Source organism: Salmo trutta, chromosome 14 (assembly GCF_901001165.1).
Source record: "Salmo trutta chromosome 14, fSalTru1.1, whole genome shotgun sequence".
Classification (NCBI taxonomy): domain Eukaryota; kingdom Metazoa; phylum Chordata; class Actinopteri; order Salmoniformes; family Salmonidae; genus Salmo; species Salmo trutta.
The window spans coordinates 43,489,110-43,505,818 of NC_042970.1; the positions used below are offsets into that span (position 1 = coordinate 43,489,110).

A 16,709-nucleotide genomic window follows, 5' to 3' on the forward strand; every position below is an offset into this window, starting at 1 on the left:
TGCTTCAGATACTCAACTAGTCTAAAGAAGGCCTATTTTATTGCGTCTTTAATCAAAACAACAGTTTTCAGCTGTGCTAACATAATTGCAAAAGGGTTTTCTAATGATCAATTAGCCTTTTAAAATGCTAAACTTGAATTAGCTAACACAACCTGCCATTGGAACACAGGAGTGATGGTTGCTTATAATGGGCCTCTGTATGCCTATGTAGATATTCCATTTAAAAAATCTGCCGTTTCCAGCTAGAATAGTCATTTACAACATTAACAATTTCTACACTGTATTTCTGATCAATTTGATGTTATGTTAATTGATTTTCTTTCAAAAACAAGGACATTTCTGCCTCTTCTGGAGGATAAATTGTAATTTTAGAAAACTCTGTATAGCTTCATTTAAAAATAAGAATACTTTAAACAGGGTTCCAATCCACTGGAAATTGATCGTTTTAATCTATATAACAGCAAAGAGCCCCCTTTTAAACATCGGATGTGCCACTTAGTCGTCTGCTCGAAAACCAGTTTGGATTTAGATATAGTTTCAGTATAATATAAGCTTTAAGAGAGAGGTTGAATGTCTTGATATTTATTCGTTCTAGCCCTCCAAACTCATAAAAATACCCATTTTACTTTATCTGGATTTCCATTCCAAATAAAATGCAATATTCTTGAAAAAATATTCTCCTGGAGTTGGTAGAGCCATGAATAGAGATGTAAACTGTGATATCACTAGAGAATGAATCAGTGTAAATTTCCCATAGATGGACAGATCTTTCCCTTTCCATGGTTTAAAGATCCTATCTATTTTGCTGAGTTTTCTGTCAAAATTGATAGTTGAAAAATCATTCAACTTTTCAGGAACATGTACACCAAGCGCATCAACTGCACCATCCGCCCATTTAATCTGGAGACCACATTGCAATTTAAAGTTAGTCTTTTAGAGACCCAATCCATAATATAGTACAGTTATCCTACATATTTGGATTTTAATCCAGATAAACTGCAGAAATTATCCAGGTCCTCAATAAGACTGCTCAGGGTTGAAGATTGTGGACTCTTGAATCCTCAGCATACATTCATATCTAAACTCTTTCATTTTATAATTGGATCTGATTTTTATAGGTAACAGCTCAATGACCATAACAATCAAGTATGGGGAAAGAGGGCAACCCTGTTTTACACCTCTTAACAATTCCTAATTTGCAGAGAAATAACCATTATTTCTAATTTTACATAAAGGAGTGTTATACATGACTTTTATCCATTTTACAAGAGACTCTACAAAAAATGAAATAATTCATGCACTTATAAATACATTTTAGCCATACTTTATCAAAGGCTTTCTCAAAAATCTGTTATAAAGATTATGCCTGGTTTCCCTGCATTCTCATAGCATTAGGCAATTATTAGAAATAATTGAAAAATATATCCAATACAGTATGTCTTCCTTTTAAGAATCCTGTCTGATCATGATGAATAATATCCAGTAAGACTTTTTTAATTCTATGAGCAATACATTTTGCCAATATTTTTGCATCATAACATTGATGGGGGAGGGGCTTCACTTTTTTGTGAGATTGGGTCTTTATACTGTCCCCCCGGCTCCTGCTTCAGTAAGAGAGTAATCAACCCCTATTTTTGTGTGTCAGGCATTTGACCATTTATGTATGAATAATTAAAACATGCTGTTACTGGATCTTTGAATAATTCATAAAATGTTTGATATATATTTCTATTGGAATGCCATCAAGGCCAGCGGTTTTCCAAGTCTGAATGGAGCCAATTGCCAACCGTAGTTCGTCCTTTGTAATTTGTCCTTTGCAATATTTTTTTGGGTGTGTTGCAGATTAATATCACAACACTTAGAGATTAGAAGAACTTGAAAGGGAAACAAGTAAAAAATATTTTCTTCCTTCAAAATGTCCTTTGGTGAGACAATGTTTTCATCATTTTTTTAACTATTTTCTGTAGGTTCTTCTTGATCGCATTTGTATGTTGAAGGTAATAGAAAAACTTGGTGCATTTTTTAAAAGTTTTTCTCCATCCAATTTGCTCGTTTCTTTATATAAACGAAACCAGATCTTTCCTGAATACGTTCCTCAAACTCCTTTTGCTTTGTGTCGAAACTATTCGGTACTTCTGTAGAACATTTATCAACACCATTGATGTGCAATGCAAGTTTTTCTATTTCTGCTGTGTATTTTCTCTCTTTACCGAATCCTTTCTTGTTTTTGTGATGAAAATGGAATTGAATGGCCTCTAAAGACACGCTTAAAGGGATCCTATACTATCAGTGGATCCGCTGAACCTGTATTATGCAAGACAAAATCTGTTATCAACTCCTTAGTATTCATTATACATGTACTGCCCGTCAATTAACTCTGATTAACTGTTCACATGTACCAACACACGGGTGTGATCATTCTACAGTGGTCCCTGCAGCATACGCTCAAACCAGTGTGATTGGAACGTTTATTTAGAATGTCCAGTTTCGATTGACGCAACAGTCAGCATTTGAGCTAGCCACACTGTTTTTTTTTCACCAAATTTTTTTTGTTGCACCAACGCAGTCCTTACTAAGTTGTCTTGAATATGACCTGTTTATTTTTGGATGCAATGTTCAGACATTCACAGAAGTGGTGACAGCATACACAATCATTCAAACCGGAAAATGGAGGCTACATTATTCCTAGCACTAACTGAGGAAATATTGACGTAGCACTAGCGGTCATGTTTAGAGAACTCTCGGCTGACAGAAAACACAATATAAATGAGCTAATAGCAATTACTATTTATAATTCATCACATCACGTGTGAGCTCAACATTGATCAAAAATAATTGAGTCAAACACTTTCTAGAAATCAAAAGTAATCCGGCGATGGGTAGTTTGTGCGCGCTGCAAACTACCCATCGTCAACCAAAGGTAATAAGAGGAGACAAGCTGAGTTTGGTCTGTTTATAGTATGCTTGTTAAAGGGGTTGTGTAGTCTACGATCATTCACTTCCAGAAGTTTACTCAAAAGATAAGTGAACCATTTCTTCACCTCATTTATAACTTGTTTGGTCTGACAGACGCTTACTTGACACCCAGAATGTATTGTGTAATGTCAACAAACGTGGCGCCACACATAGCTGGACAATAGCTTAGCATTAGCTCATTATACTCAATACAACAAAATACCCAAAAAGTATTTTACACACATCATAGGTGTCTATTGTATAGTATACTACAATGTATGCAATAATTGGACTGCATTATTTGTCACCAGTTCTTGAAAACGTGAATAAAACATACATACATACATACATACATACATACATACATACATACATACATACATACATACATACATACATACATACATACATACATACATGCATAGTGTATGCTACAGTAGAAACGACAACACAATATACAGAAAATGCGGCACTTACTTTGATAGGAATGCACACTTTTCTAAAGTTATTATTTGTAAGGAAAACAACAATGTGAGTGCCAGCCAGAAAATGTGCAAGACTGTGCAAATGTCTGCATACTTGATGTGCAGAAAAATGGGGAAGGGCTCTCCTCAAAGAGGGGAATTTGTCCAGGAAGCCTCAAACATAAAGTGTCCGCAACACTGAAATGGGCTACTTCTATGTGAATTAATGAGGAGGCGGAACACACATCATTTCAAACTGTTGTCAGAAAATACAACTTGTTAGAAAATATTTTGAAATTGACAAGTTGAAACACAGCCTATAGATAATTAGCAGGCAGTGCTTGTTAACTGTCCTGTTGCACAACAGTCACATTTGCATAAAACAACTCACTATGGGGCAACCGTTAGAGATATATGTGAAAAGGTTAAATTTCCAATATCCCTGCCCTCGTGGAAGGTCTGTCATAGCTATATGGAGGTCTATAAGCTGATGGTCTGATCGCATTCGTTCCTCAATCTGTACTTTTTTTAAACTTTTGGTACCATATTAAAGGACTCAAGAAAGTTTTCAATCTGACTAGCTTGATTTAGCCTCTTCCAAGTATATCTTACAAGGTTCATATTTTTAAGCTTCCATATACAATGCATTCGAAAGGATTCTGACCCCTTGACTTTTTCCACATTTTGTTACATTACAGCCTTATTCTAAAAATAGATTAAATAGTTTTTTCCCCTCAATCTACACACACTACCCCATAATGAAAAAGCAAAAAAGGTTTTTAGATTTTCTTGCAAATGTATTAAAAATAAACTGAAATAACATTTAGTTAAATATTCAGACCCTTTACTCAGTACTTTGTTGAAAGCACCATTGGCAGTGATTACAGCCTCGAGTCTTCTTGGATATGACACTACAAGCTTTGCACACCTGTATTTGGGGAGTTTCTCCCATTCTTCTCTGCAGATCCTCTCAAGCTCTGTCAGGTTGGATGGGGAACATCACTGCACAGCTATTTTCAGGTCTCTCTAGAGTTGTTCGAGTCCAGACTGGCTAGGCCACTCGAACATTCAGAGACTTGTCCCGAAGCCACTCCTGCGTTGTCTTGGCTGTGTGCATAGGGTTGTTGTCCTGTTGGAAGGTGAACCTTCGCTCTAGCCTGAGGTCCTGAGCACTCTGGAGCAGGTTTTCATCATCTCACTGTACTTTTCACTTTTCCCTCAATCCTGCCTAGATTCACTAGTCCCTGCTGCTGAAAAACATCCCCACAGCATGATGCTGCCACCACCATGCTTCACCATAGGGATGGTGCCAGGTATCCTCCAGACGTGACATTTGGCATTCAGGCCAAAGAGTTCAATCTTGGTTTCATCAGACCAGAGTATCTTGTTTCTCATGGTCAGTGCTTTAGGCGCCTTTTGGCAAACTCCAAGCGGGCTGTCATGTGACTTTCACTGAGGAGTGGCTTCCGTCTGGCCACTCTACCATAAAGAACTAATTTAGTGGAGTGTTGCAGAGATGGGAGAACCTTCCAGAAGGACAACCATCTCCACAGAAGAACTTTGGAGCTCTGTCAGAGTGAACATTGGGTTCTTGGTCACCTCCCTGAACAAGGCCCTTCTCTAAGAAGATTTCCAAACTTTTTCCATTGATAAATGATGGAGGCCGCTGTGTTCTTGGGAACCTTCAATGCTGCAGACATTTTTTGATACCCTTCCCCAGATCTCTGCCTCGTCACAATCCTGTCTCGGAGCTCTTGCGGACAATTCCTTTTGACCTCATGGCTTGGTTTTTGCTCTGACATGGTGTCAACTGTGGGACCTCATGTCCAATCAATTGAATTTACCACAGTTGGACTCCAATCAAGTTCTAGAAACATCTCAAGGATGATCAATAGAAACAGGATGCATCTGAGCTCAATTTCATAGCAAAGGGTCTGAATACTTACGTAAATAATATATTTGTCTTATATTTAATACATTTGAAAAAGCATCTTTGTCATTATTGGGTATTGTGTGTAGATTTAAGATTTTTTTCTTCTTCAATTTAATCAATTTTAGAACAAATGTTGAAATGTAACAAAATGTGGAAAAAGTCAAGGAGTCTGAATACTTTCCAATTATATATATAAAAATATGTGGACACCCCTTCAAATTAGTGGATTCGGCTATTTCAGCCACACCCATTGCTGACAGGTGTAGAACACAGCCATGCAATCTCCATATACAAACAATGGCAGTAGAATGGCCTTTTTGAAGAGCTCAGTGACTTTCAACGTGGCACTCAGTGACTTTCAACGATGCCACCTTTCCAACAAGTCTGCCATGCTAGAGCTACCCCAGTCAACTGTAAGTGCTGTTATTTTGAAGTGGAATTGTCTAGGACCAACAACGGCTCAGCCACAAAGTGGTAAGCCACACAAGCTTACAGAACGGGACTACCGAGTGATGAAGCGCATAGCGCTTAAAAATCGTGTCCTCACTCACTTCCGAATCCCGCTTCAACATCTGGCAGCCCAAAGGACGAATCTGGGTTTGGCCAGTAGAACGCTACCTGCCCCAATGCATAGTGCCAACTAAAGTTTGGATGAGAATAATGGTTTGGGACTGTTTTTATTGTTCGGGCTAGGCTCCTTAGTTCCAGTGAAGGGAAATTTTAACGCTACAGCATACAATGACGTTCTAGACAATTATGTGCTTCCAACTTCCAGGCAACAGCTTGGGGAAGGCCCTTTCCTGTTTCAGCATGACAATGCCTCATTGCACAAAGCAAAGTACATTCAGAAATGTTCTGTTGAGATCGGTGTGGAAGAACTTGACTGGCCTGTAGAGCCCTGACCTTAACCCTGTCGAACACCTTTGTGATTAATTGGAACGCCGACTGTGAACCAGACCTAATCTCTCCACATCGGCACCTTCCTAATGCACTTGTTGCTGAATGGAAGCAAATCCCTGCAACAATGTTCCAAGTAATGTTCCAACATGTATTGTAAATCCTTCCCAGAAGAGTGGAGGCTGTTATTGGGCTGTTTTGGGGCGGCAGGTAGCCTAGTGGTTAGAGCATTGGGCCAGTAACCGAAAGGTTGCTAGATTAAATCCCCCAGCTGACAAGGTAAAAATATGTCATTCTGCCCCTGAACAAGGCAGTTAACCCACTGTTCCTAGGCCGTCATTGTAAATAAGAATTTGTTCTTAACTGACTTGCCTAGTTAAATAAAGGTTATATATGTATTATTATAATGTTTTTTTTAATATAGCAGCAAGGGGGGACCAACTCCATATTAATGCCCATGATTTTGGAATTAGATGTTCGGCGAGCAGGTGTCCTCATACTTTTTCATGTAGTGTATGCCTCATGGGTCTCCCGGTCACGGCCGGCTGTGACGCAGCCTGGGATCGAACCCGGGGCTGTAGTGATGCCTCAAGCACTACGATGCAGTGCCTTCGACCAATGGGCCACTCGGGAGGCCCTCTACTGGAGAGCTCTTCTTTGTCTACCCCCATTCAGCATCCTTCGCATCCTCTTAAGCCTTAGCCCCACCCATCTCTTTAAGGATTCCCATGTGAGGCCATGTGCTAAACATGGTGAATAGGGTAGTGTAGTAAACAACCAAAGAATTCAAGACTAACAGTGGTGAGTTGTAGTAAGAAGTAGTAGTAAAAATACACTTTATCTAGTCCTTGGCCTATATCCTAATCTGACTTTGATGCAGGTCCTATTGTTCTTCACATTACCGTCTTTGGTAAACACACACTATGTCAAATATAATAAAAGTTTATTTGTCACATGCACAGGATACAGAAGGTGTAAACGGTACAGTGAAATGGTTACTTGCATAGTAGAATATTTTGTTTAGACATGTAGCTAGCTAGCTAAACAATCAACCATAAATTAATCCCAACTCATACTACCATGCACCATGCATGAATCTGCAGGTGTCTAAAGCTAACCAACTATGTTCAATGTTAGCTAGCTAGCTAATTAGGCTATAACTAGCAATGCAAATGGATCTCTGAGATACAAATAATATTACTACACAGATCATTTAGCTAGACTCTTACCCGTATACATGGATGAACACTTCTCCCGCTCTGTCATGGATGCCATGGTTGCCCTTTAGTTTGAAGATGTAATCCGGAGACAGGTGTTTTATACAACAGCCTTCTGTGTTCTCTTTTTGACTCTCCACATTTGGCAATGATATCTCTTCTTCCACTGGGCATTCCACTGATTTCAAAAGTCTGATTACCAGCATTATACCTATTCATGAATATAGCATTACTAAACATATAGATAAACAATGCGTTTTCTGTGTAGGCTAGTATCTGTTTATTATATAGGCTATAACTGATAGATGGAATAGTATGTTTGGAATTACCACAGCAAAGTTGGGCTCTATAGCCCAGTGGCAGCCATTTGGCATAATGGCCAATAAAGTAAACTCCAAAGAAATGATGGTTTATCATTTCAGTATTTTGGTTCATAAATCTATGGCAACAAGCTCAATCTCCTAACCCACTAGTTTAGCCAACTGTTCACATACCCTGGTCCTCAATGCGTGGGTCCCTCTTCCAGTTGTCAAAACTCTCTGGTAGAGGCGACACCTTGCCCACCTACGGTGACAAAGAATAGCCTAGTTAATTACAACTAACGTCGTATCAGTCCATCATGCCCCTGAGTTGTTCTGCGTTAGGGCGTGAGTAGATGTTTGTATGAGGTGGTTTGTCAGTGTTATTGTGGGAGCATTCCACCATAGTGGGTCAAGGTTCTATTGTTTCTTTGCGGTTCTCTGTTACTTTGGGGGTGTGAGAGGGTTACGCAAAGAGTGTAGCTACATGTTTAGCTACATGTTTAGTGGTCTATGTGAGGACGGAGGGGGTGGGAGGTGGGGGTGCCAAGTTGGAGTTCAGCGGTGTGATTGACAGGCAGACAACTGTGGGGGGTTTCTAATGATCTATAAATAAGTAATCTGATTGGTCTAATGAGAAGTGACTCATCACATGCCTGAGGGTGGATAATTACACAGGACTTCACATGCAAGCTCACATACAAGCAAAGACGCATATACACACCCACTCAAACACACAGAGAGAGAGAGAGACTCGCATACACAGCGGGTTGAGAGGTCAGGCCCGAATGAGCAAAAGCTGTCAGGGCTTCACATTGTCATGCTGAGAGAGAAACTAAAATAACATCCGACACTTACTGTTACTGAGACTAACCCTGGAGTAGGGAACATGTGGAGGGGAATATACATACAGAATCACTCAGATATAAACATATACCTTACATAGACTGGCCTGAGATCAGCACTGATACTATAGCAAGGAATGTTGTTGTGAAGTGGATATATAACTACAGAATACTGGCTGATCAATGTCTTTGTAGTGATGTTCAAGTCATGACTCTCTCCTCCCTCCCCTAAAGGTACCTAATGCCATCCTCAAGTGCCAGAAGGCCGGCATCACCGTGCGCATGGTTACCGGGGACAACATCAACACTGCCCGCGCCATAGCAACCAAGTGTGGCATCCTGTTGCCGGGTGAGGACTTCCTGTGTCTGGAGGGCAAAGAGTTCAACCAGCTGATCCGTAACGACCAGGGAGAGGTGAGACACACCACAGGACTTTTTTTATTTTGAAATTTTATTATTATATATTAAAGGTGAAACAGGCTTGGGGACTTAAATGATGTAGTAGTACTAACATTGGGAGTGATGCATTTGTTTAAGTTGTTCATTGCTTGAGATTCAGTCCCTCTGTGTCCTCCTGTGCTCTAGGTGGAGCAAGAGCGTCTGGATAAGGTGTGGCCCAAGCTTCGTGTGCTGGCTCGCTCCTCTCCCACTGACAAACACACTCTGGTCAAAGGTAGGTTAAAGCTGTCACACATCTCTCTTTTTCTTGTTTTTACTCCCCTCCTCCTTCCTAAAATGTGTTCTCTTTCATGTGTGATCGACACACACACAGCGGACCCAGGGGTCTCTAGCACTGCCATCCCCTTCAGCCCAACCCAGTTTTCTTCAAAGACTAGCCTGTTTCATCTCAGTTGGGGGTGGTGGAGGGGTGGAGAGAGAGTTACGGGTCAGGTGAGGCATAATGCAGGTGTTGGTCATGAATATGGAGACTCTTGACTAGAAGACTAACTGGGGGAAAAAAACACTGAATTTCAGTCCTCGAAAATGCAAATGAAATGTGTAGAAGGCCATTTCGAAATATTGGGGGACCGACATTAATTAGTTATGTTCGTCCAACAAAATTCCATTCCCTCAGAGAATGTGTATACTGCTGTCCAGTGTACTGAGATCTGAGGGGTGTGGTCTTGTTCATCTCCCTCAGGTATCATGGACAGCACCGTCCTCGAGACACGACAGGTGGTGGCTGTGACAGGCGACGGAACTAACGATGGCCCCGCCCTAAAGAAGGCTGATGTCGGATTCGCTATGGTAACACTCTCTATTCATATCGGTCTGTTTTCATGGTTTCCCTTGTCACTACTTTCCTTCCAGTTTTACTCCCTCTATTTTCTCAGACAAGAATTGTTAGCGATAACTTAGTAAGTATTTACAAATACACAACAGTCATGACAAGCTCATTTTGCCCAAACCTCATCTCTGCAACTCTCCAATTTACTCCAAGTGCCTCCATTTAAGATGGCTGTGTAATAGGATAATAAATCATTAGAGGGAGTAACGATTGGATAAATCTGCTTGTCACCAGACAAGCCCCACTACATTCACACACACACACACACACACACACACACACACACACACACACACACACACACACACACACACACACACACACACACACACACACACACACACACACACACACACTGCACCCCTCGTAGAAAGACCTCTGGGTTTGGGGGTTACAGAATAAGTGTGTGTGTGTGTGTGTGTGTGTGTGTGTGTGTGTGTGTGTAATTCTACTGTGTTGTCTATCTGTGTGCTTGGCAGCCCGTGTCAGTATGCCTTGGTTCGGATTAGCAGTCGCCCCTGTGGTTCAGTTAAATCCCAGCCCAATATAGTCCAATTCACATTCATTCAGACTACAGTCCCTCGGCGAGCCTGTGTCACGCTAACGGGGAGACCCCACAGCCAGGAAGACCAGTTAATAGAGTCAATCAATCAATCAAATGTATTTATAAAGCCCTTCTTACATCAGCTGATATATCAAAGTGCTGTACAGAAACCCAGCCTAAAACCCCAAACAGAAAGCAATGCAGGTGTAGAACCACGGTGGCTAGGAAAAACTCCCTAGAAAGGCCAGAACCTAGGAAGAAACCTTGAGAGGAACCAGGCTATGAGGGGTGGCCAGCCCTCTTCTGGCTGTGCCGGGTGGAGATTATAACAGAACATGGCCAAGATGTTCAAATGTTCATAGATGACCAGCAGGGTCAAATAATAATAATCACAGTGGTCAGCACCTCGGGAGTAAATGTCAGTTGGCTTTTCATAGCCGATCATTCAGAGTATCTCTACCGCTCCTCCTGTCTCTAGAGAGTTGAAAATAGCAGGTCTGGGACAGGTAGCCCGTCCGGTGAACAGGTCAGGGTTCCATAGCCGCAGGCAGAACAGTTGAAATTGGAGCAGCAGCACGGCCAGGTGGACTGGGGACAGCAAGGAGTCATCAGGCCAGGTAGTCCTGAGGCATGGTCCTAGGGCTCATGTCCTCCGAAAGAGAAAAAGAGGGAGAGAATTAGAGAGAGCATACTTAAATTCACACAGGACACCGGATAAGACAGGAGAGCTGCTTGAGAGAGAGAGCTGCTTGAGAGAGAGAGGGCTGCTTGAGAGAGAGAGAGCTGCTTGAGAGAGAGAGAGCTAATTGAGAGAGAGAGAGCTAATTGAGAGAGAGAGAGCTAATTGAGAGAGAGAGAGCTGATTGAGAGAGAGAGCTGCTTGAGAGAGAGAGAGAGAGCGAGCGAGAGCTGCTTGGGTGAGCGAGCGAGAGCTGCTTGGGGGAGCGAGCGAGAGCTGCTTGGGGGAGCGAGCGAGAGCTGCTTGGGAAAAGCGAGCGAGAGCTGCTTGGGGGAGATGCTTGAGAGAGAGCTGCTTGAGGAAAACAAAATTACAACCACAGCACTGAAATTAGTGCCATGACTGAGTATATGCTGCCCCTCCCACCACATACCCCAGTCAACCTCATTAGCCTCATCACTATGTGTCTCCTGTAGAACAACTACATTAAGTCTTTTCTGTTTTATTACTTCTAATACCCAAGCCCTCTTATTCCTGTCCCTTCCCCCATTAATATTGAGAGAACCTACCCTTAGTACCTCCATATAGAAAAGAGAACCTACCCTTAGTACCTCCATATAGAAAAGAGAAAGGAAAAGCAGAAGAAACCACAGAGAAACCAAAGAGAAAAAATACACCCTATGAGACATGATGATCATCATCATTATTTTAATTGTCTCTTAACCTGACCACGTTTCCCACTACCTTCTGCTGCTGTGACAGCAGTAACAAATGTCCTCAAGCGAAAACGCTTCTTCTCACTCAACTGGTCTAACCCCACCGTCTTCTGTAACCAACATCCCCACACTCAAAACACCGTTGACTACCCGTACTAGCAAAAGCCATATACAGTCTGTCATCATTCTTGACTTTAAACGATAACTCCAAAGTCTGTTCCGGTGAGTCCAAAAACATGAACACCTGTCGCCGAAACGACATAACCTGTTTCAAAGCCGGGGGTTTGCAACCCAACGGGACAATCTTAATTGAACTTGCGAACTTCCCAAACCGCAATAACTCGCGCTCCAATAGCTCATTGGGAATAAATGGCGGTACATTCGAAATCGTTACCCTTGTTGACGGAGAAAAAAGCGGCGTAACTTGAATAAACATTCCTTTAAGAAGTACGCCATGCTCAACCATACGATCAACAAGGCGCTCTTCTTTAAGAAAAACCACCACAGCTTTATTCACATAACGCATAAGCAACATTCTCACATCCTACCTTCTCTCCTACTGCGACCAGAAACTCCTCCACAGTGACAATAGCTTCAGTAACACACCTAAAGCTGTGCCGAAGTGACAGGGACGGCGTCCCCATATGGGTCATTGCCATCCCCGCCAAAACCAGGATAATTTCGATACAAAAAACCAATATACTTAATTCAACCACAACTAAATAAAAATAATGATAACCTTTAATCATGCATAGGAAGAAAAAAAAGATGGCACCAAGAAAGGGAAACATAAAAGAACTCAACACACCACTCACACAATTCCCAGCATGCACCAAACACTCCCAGCATGCAGAGAGAGAGAGCTGCTTGAGAGAGAGAGCTGCTTGAGAGAGAGAGCTGCTTGAGAGAGAGAGCTGCTTGAGAGAGAGAGCTGCTTGAGAGAGAGAGCTGCTTGAGAGAGAGAGCTGCTTGAGAGAGAGAGAGCTGCTTGAGAGAGAGAGAGCTGCTTGAGAGAGAGAGCTGCTTGAGAGAGAGAGCTGCTTGAGAGAGAGAGAGCTGCTTGAAAGAGAGAGAGAGCTGCTTGAGAGAGAGAGAGAGCGGCTTGCGAGAGAGAGAGAGCGGCTTGCGAGAGAGAGAGAGCGGCTTGCGAGAGAGAGAGAGCGGCTTGCGAGAGAGAGAGAGCGGCTTGCGAGAGAGAGAGAGCGGCTTGCGAGAGAGAGAGCGAGAGAGAGCGGCTTGCGAGAGAGCTGCTTGCGAGAGAGAGCTGCTTGCGAGCGAGAGAGAGCTGCTAGAGCTGAGAGAGCGAGCGAGAGAGAGATGCTAGAGCTGCGAGATGCGAGAGTCTATAGTCCCACATAGATCTTCATGAAACACTCACTGTCCTTGTATGTAATGAGGAAAATGGCCTAAGTGAGTTAAACAAAGCTTTGAGGGAAAGAGAAGAAAATTAAAAGCACAGTAATTGAAAATAGAAAGGATAATGATATAGCCTCGGGTATTAGTGGCCCCAAATGTTCTGTGTAGACGAAGGGTCGCCGAGAGATGAAATACATTTTAATAGCTAGACTTTGTCTCCTTCCCTTTTTTTCTCCAAAGTTAATTGACTCGCATGATTGAGAGGAGAAAAGGGCAGATGTTAAAGGGGTGGAATGCAGTACCAATATGTAATGATATGCTGACGGTTTGCTTGCTAGTTCTTTTCACCGGGACTCAAACTTTGACACTTAACACTGTGGGTACTGGTTACTCACTCTCATCCACCTGGCTGATGCACGGCAGCCATTTTGTGCTGAACCGCTCACCGCTCATCAGCTGTCAAGGATGTAGCTGGTTCATGTCCCTGACTGACTGCAACTTTTATTGAACCTTTATTTATCCAGATGAGTCAATTAAATACACATTTTTATTTTTAATTACGGCCTGCCGAACTGAGGTCACATCTGGCAAAAAATGGCTGCCATGTATCAGCCAGGTACAGCAGATTGGTGTTACACTTTGGTGGTGGATTAGGTGGATTAGTTCCCCATACAATGTAAAGCCATTGAGATCTAATCGCTAGCACTATATAAATGTAATTCATTATTAATAGGCCTGAAGGGAATATGTAATAACATATAAAAACAATGGGAACGATTACGGCCATTACCATCGTCAGCCTTACCATCATCCCTACAAACCGAACACCTCCATCTCTGTCTCCTGATAGGGTATTGCCGGTACAGATGTGGCTAAGGAAGCATCTGACATCATTCTGACTGACGATAACTTCACCAGCATTGTCAAGGCTGTGATGTGGGGCCGCAACGTCTACGACAGCATCTCCAAGTTCCTCCAGTTCCAGCTCACTGTCAACGTGGTGGCCGTCATCGTGGCTTTCACTGGCGCCTGCATCACACAGGTAACACACTTACCCTTTGATCCTTCTTGAAATTCAATAAAACATTTTTTTTTTGAAGATCCTCACACACCACCTCTCTCTATCTGTCTCTCATGCCTCCACTCCACCTCCCTCTTTTCCTCACTCTCTCCAGGACTCTCCTCTGAAAGCAGTGCAGATGTTGTGGGTTAACCTGATCATGGACACCCTGGCATCCCTGGCTCTGGCCACCGAGCCCCCCACCGAGTCCCTGTTGCTGAGGAAGCCGTACGGCCGCAACAAGCCCCTGATCTCCCGCACCATGATGAAGAATATCCTGGGTCATGCCGTCTACCAGCTCACCATCATCTTCACCCTGCTGTTCGCTGGTGAGACCATCACACACTGGAACACACAGAGAGTTAGACCCCACTGGAACACACAGAGAGTCAGACCTCGCTGGAACACACAGAGAGTTACAGACCCCACTGGAACACACAGAGAGTTATAGTCCCCGCTGGAACACACAGAGAGTTACAGACCCCGCTGGAACACACAGAGAGTTACAGGCCCCGCTGGAACACACAGAGAGTTACAGGCCCCGCTGGAACACACAGAGAGTTACAGGCCCCGCTGGAACACACAGAGAGTTACAGGCCCCGCTGGAACACACAGAGAGTTACAGGCCCCGCTGGAACACACAGAGAGTTACAGGCCCCGCTGGAACACACAGAGAGTTACAGGCCCCGCTGGAACACACAGAGAGTTACAGGCCCCGCTGGAACACACAGAGAGTTACAGGCCCCGCTGGAACACACAGAGAGTTACAGGCCCCGCTGGAACACACAGAGAGTTACAGGCCCCGCTGGAACACACAGAGAGTTACAGGCCCCGCTGGAACACACAGAGAGTTACAGGCCCCGCTGGAACACACAGAGAGTTACAGGCCTCGCTGGAACACACAGAGAGTTACAGGCCCCGCTGGAACACACAGAGAGTCAGACCTCGCTAGAACACACAGAGAGTCAGACCACACTGAAATCTCAAGAGACGGTATGCTTAAAATATGCTCTAAATATATTATCCTGTTTGCTCTTCCCCTCTCCCAGGAGAGAACATCTTTAACATTGACAGCGGGCGTAACGCGCCTCTTCACTCACCACCGTCCGAGCACTACACCATCGTGTTCAACGTGTTCGTCATGATGCAGCTGTTCAATGAGATCAACGCCAGGAAGATCCACGGAGAAAGGAACGTCTTCGAGGCCATCTACCGTAACCCCATCTTCTGTAGCGTGGTTATGGGAACCTTCATCCTGCAGGTACACACACATACTGTAGACACACACACACACACACACACAAACACACAGATACTGTAGACACACACATATGCATACACTCACAAACACCACATACATATACACACACACACTAACATAAACACTCTCTCACACACACACAAGGAAAGGAGATGGTGAAGAGCAGGGGCAGAGAACTCAGATGCACTGCTTTTGGAATGAATGATCACTTCCCCACGGTGATCAATGAAAGTAAAAAAATTTAACTGTATCCTATCATGAAAAAAATGCATTGCCTGAACCAACGAGTCTCCCTGCTGATGGATAGACTTTACATTAACGGGCAACGAAATTGCATTGGGAATCTAGAGTAACTCCCTGGCTATTTTAATGTGTCGTTCAAACCTGAGATTGTGTGTTGTAGTGTATCATCACAACCTCAACTATAACTAATACATGCTCTATTGATATTCAATTGACAAGGAAAGGGCTGCATATAGCCCGTGTTCATGTATGTAGCCTTCCTAATAAAATAAATGAAGTTTTGAACTTGGTCAACAAAAATCATATTCATATTTTAGCTTTAACCGAAACGCATTTGCATGCATCCGTTAACGATGGGCAAATGAACGTAGAAGGGTCAGGAATAGAGATGGCGATGTAGCGTTGTACATTCAGAATCCTATACGTTTCAAGAGGAGGGAAGACTAGGGCTGTTGCGGCAAACCTATTACCGCCACACCGGCAGTCACTAGTCATGAAGGCAGTCAAATTCCACGTGACCGTTTAGTCATGGTAATTAGGCTTCTACAAACTCTGATGCTGCTGATGGTCATTAGTAGCCTCCCAAACTTGCTAATTGCCTGGTACTTGGCACTATATTGTCCCTTTAATCCCTCTGACATCAATGCAAATGTAATCGAAAATCGAATCAAACACTTCCTGAGACCCAATGAGTTCATTTTGCGCAATATTTCTAAAGGCTATGCAATTGCTAGAGAAAACAGAGTGATGGCCTCTCTTAAAAAGAGGAGGATCCCATCCTCTTTCTATAGGCCAGGCCTACTATATTTACAGTTGAAGTCGGAAGTTTACATACACTTAGGTTGGAGTCATTAACTCGTTTTTCAACCACTCCACAAATTTCTTGTTAACAAACTATAGTTTTGGAAAGTCGGTTAGAACATCTACATTGTGCATGACACAAGTAATTTTT

General features: G+C 43.0%; 1 protein-coding gene across 6 annotated transcripts in view; it reads left to right on the top strand.

Annotated features, from left to right (window-relative positions):
* Positions 1-16,709, top strand: part of LOC115208132 (plasma membrane calcium-transporting ATPase 1) — a 165,452-nt gene that overhangs the window by 116,535 nt on the left and 32,208 nt on the right. For all 6 annotated transcript variants that reach the window (XM_029775963.1, XM_029775967.1, XM_029775962.1 and 3 more), the window contains 6 exons: positions 8,845-9,024; positions 9,196-9,283; positions 9,752-9,858; positions 14,044-14,235; positions 14,369-14,582; positions 15,303-15,514. In XM_029775963.1, coding sequence (XP_029631823.1) covers positions 8,845-9,024; positions 9,196-9,283; positions 9,752-9,858; positions 14,044-14,235; positions 14,369-14,582; positions 15,303-15,514 — 993 coding nt within the window. The remainder of the gene's footprint in view (positions 1-8,844; positions 9,025-9,195; positions 9,284-9,751; positions 9,859-14,043; positions 14,236-14,368; positions 14,583-15,302; positions 15,515-16,709) is intronic.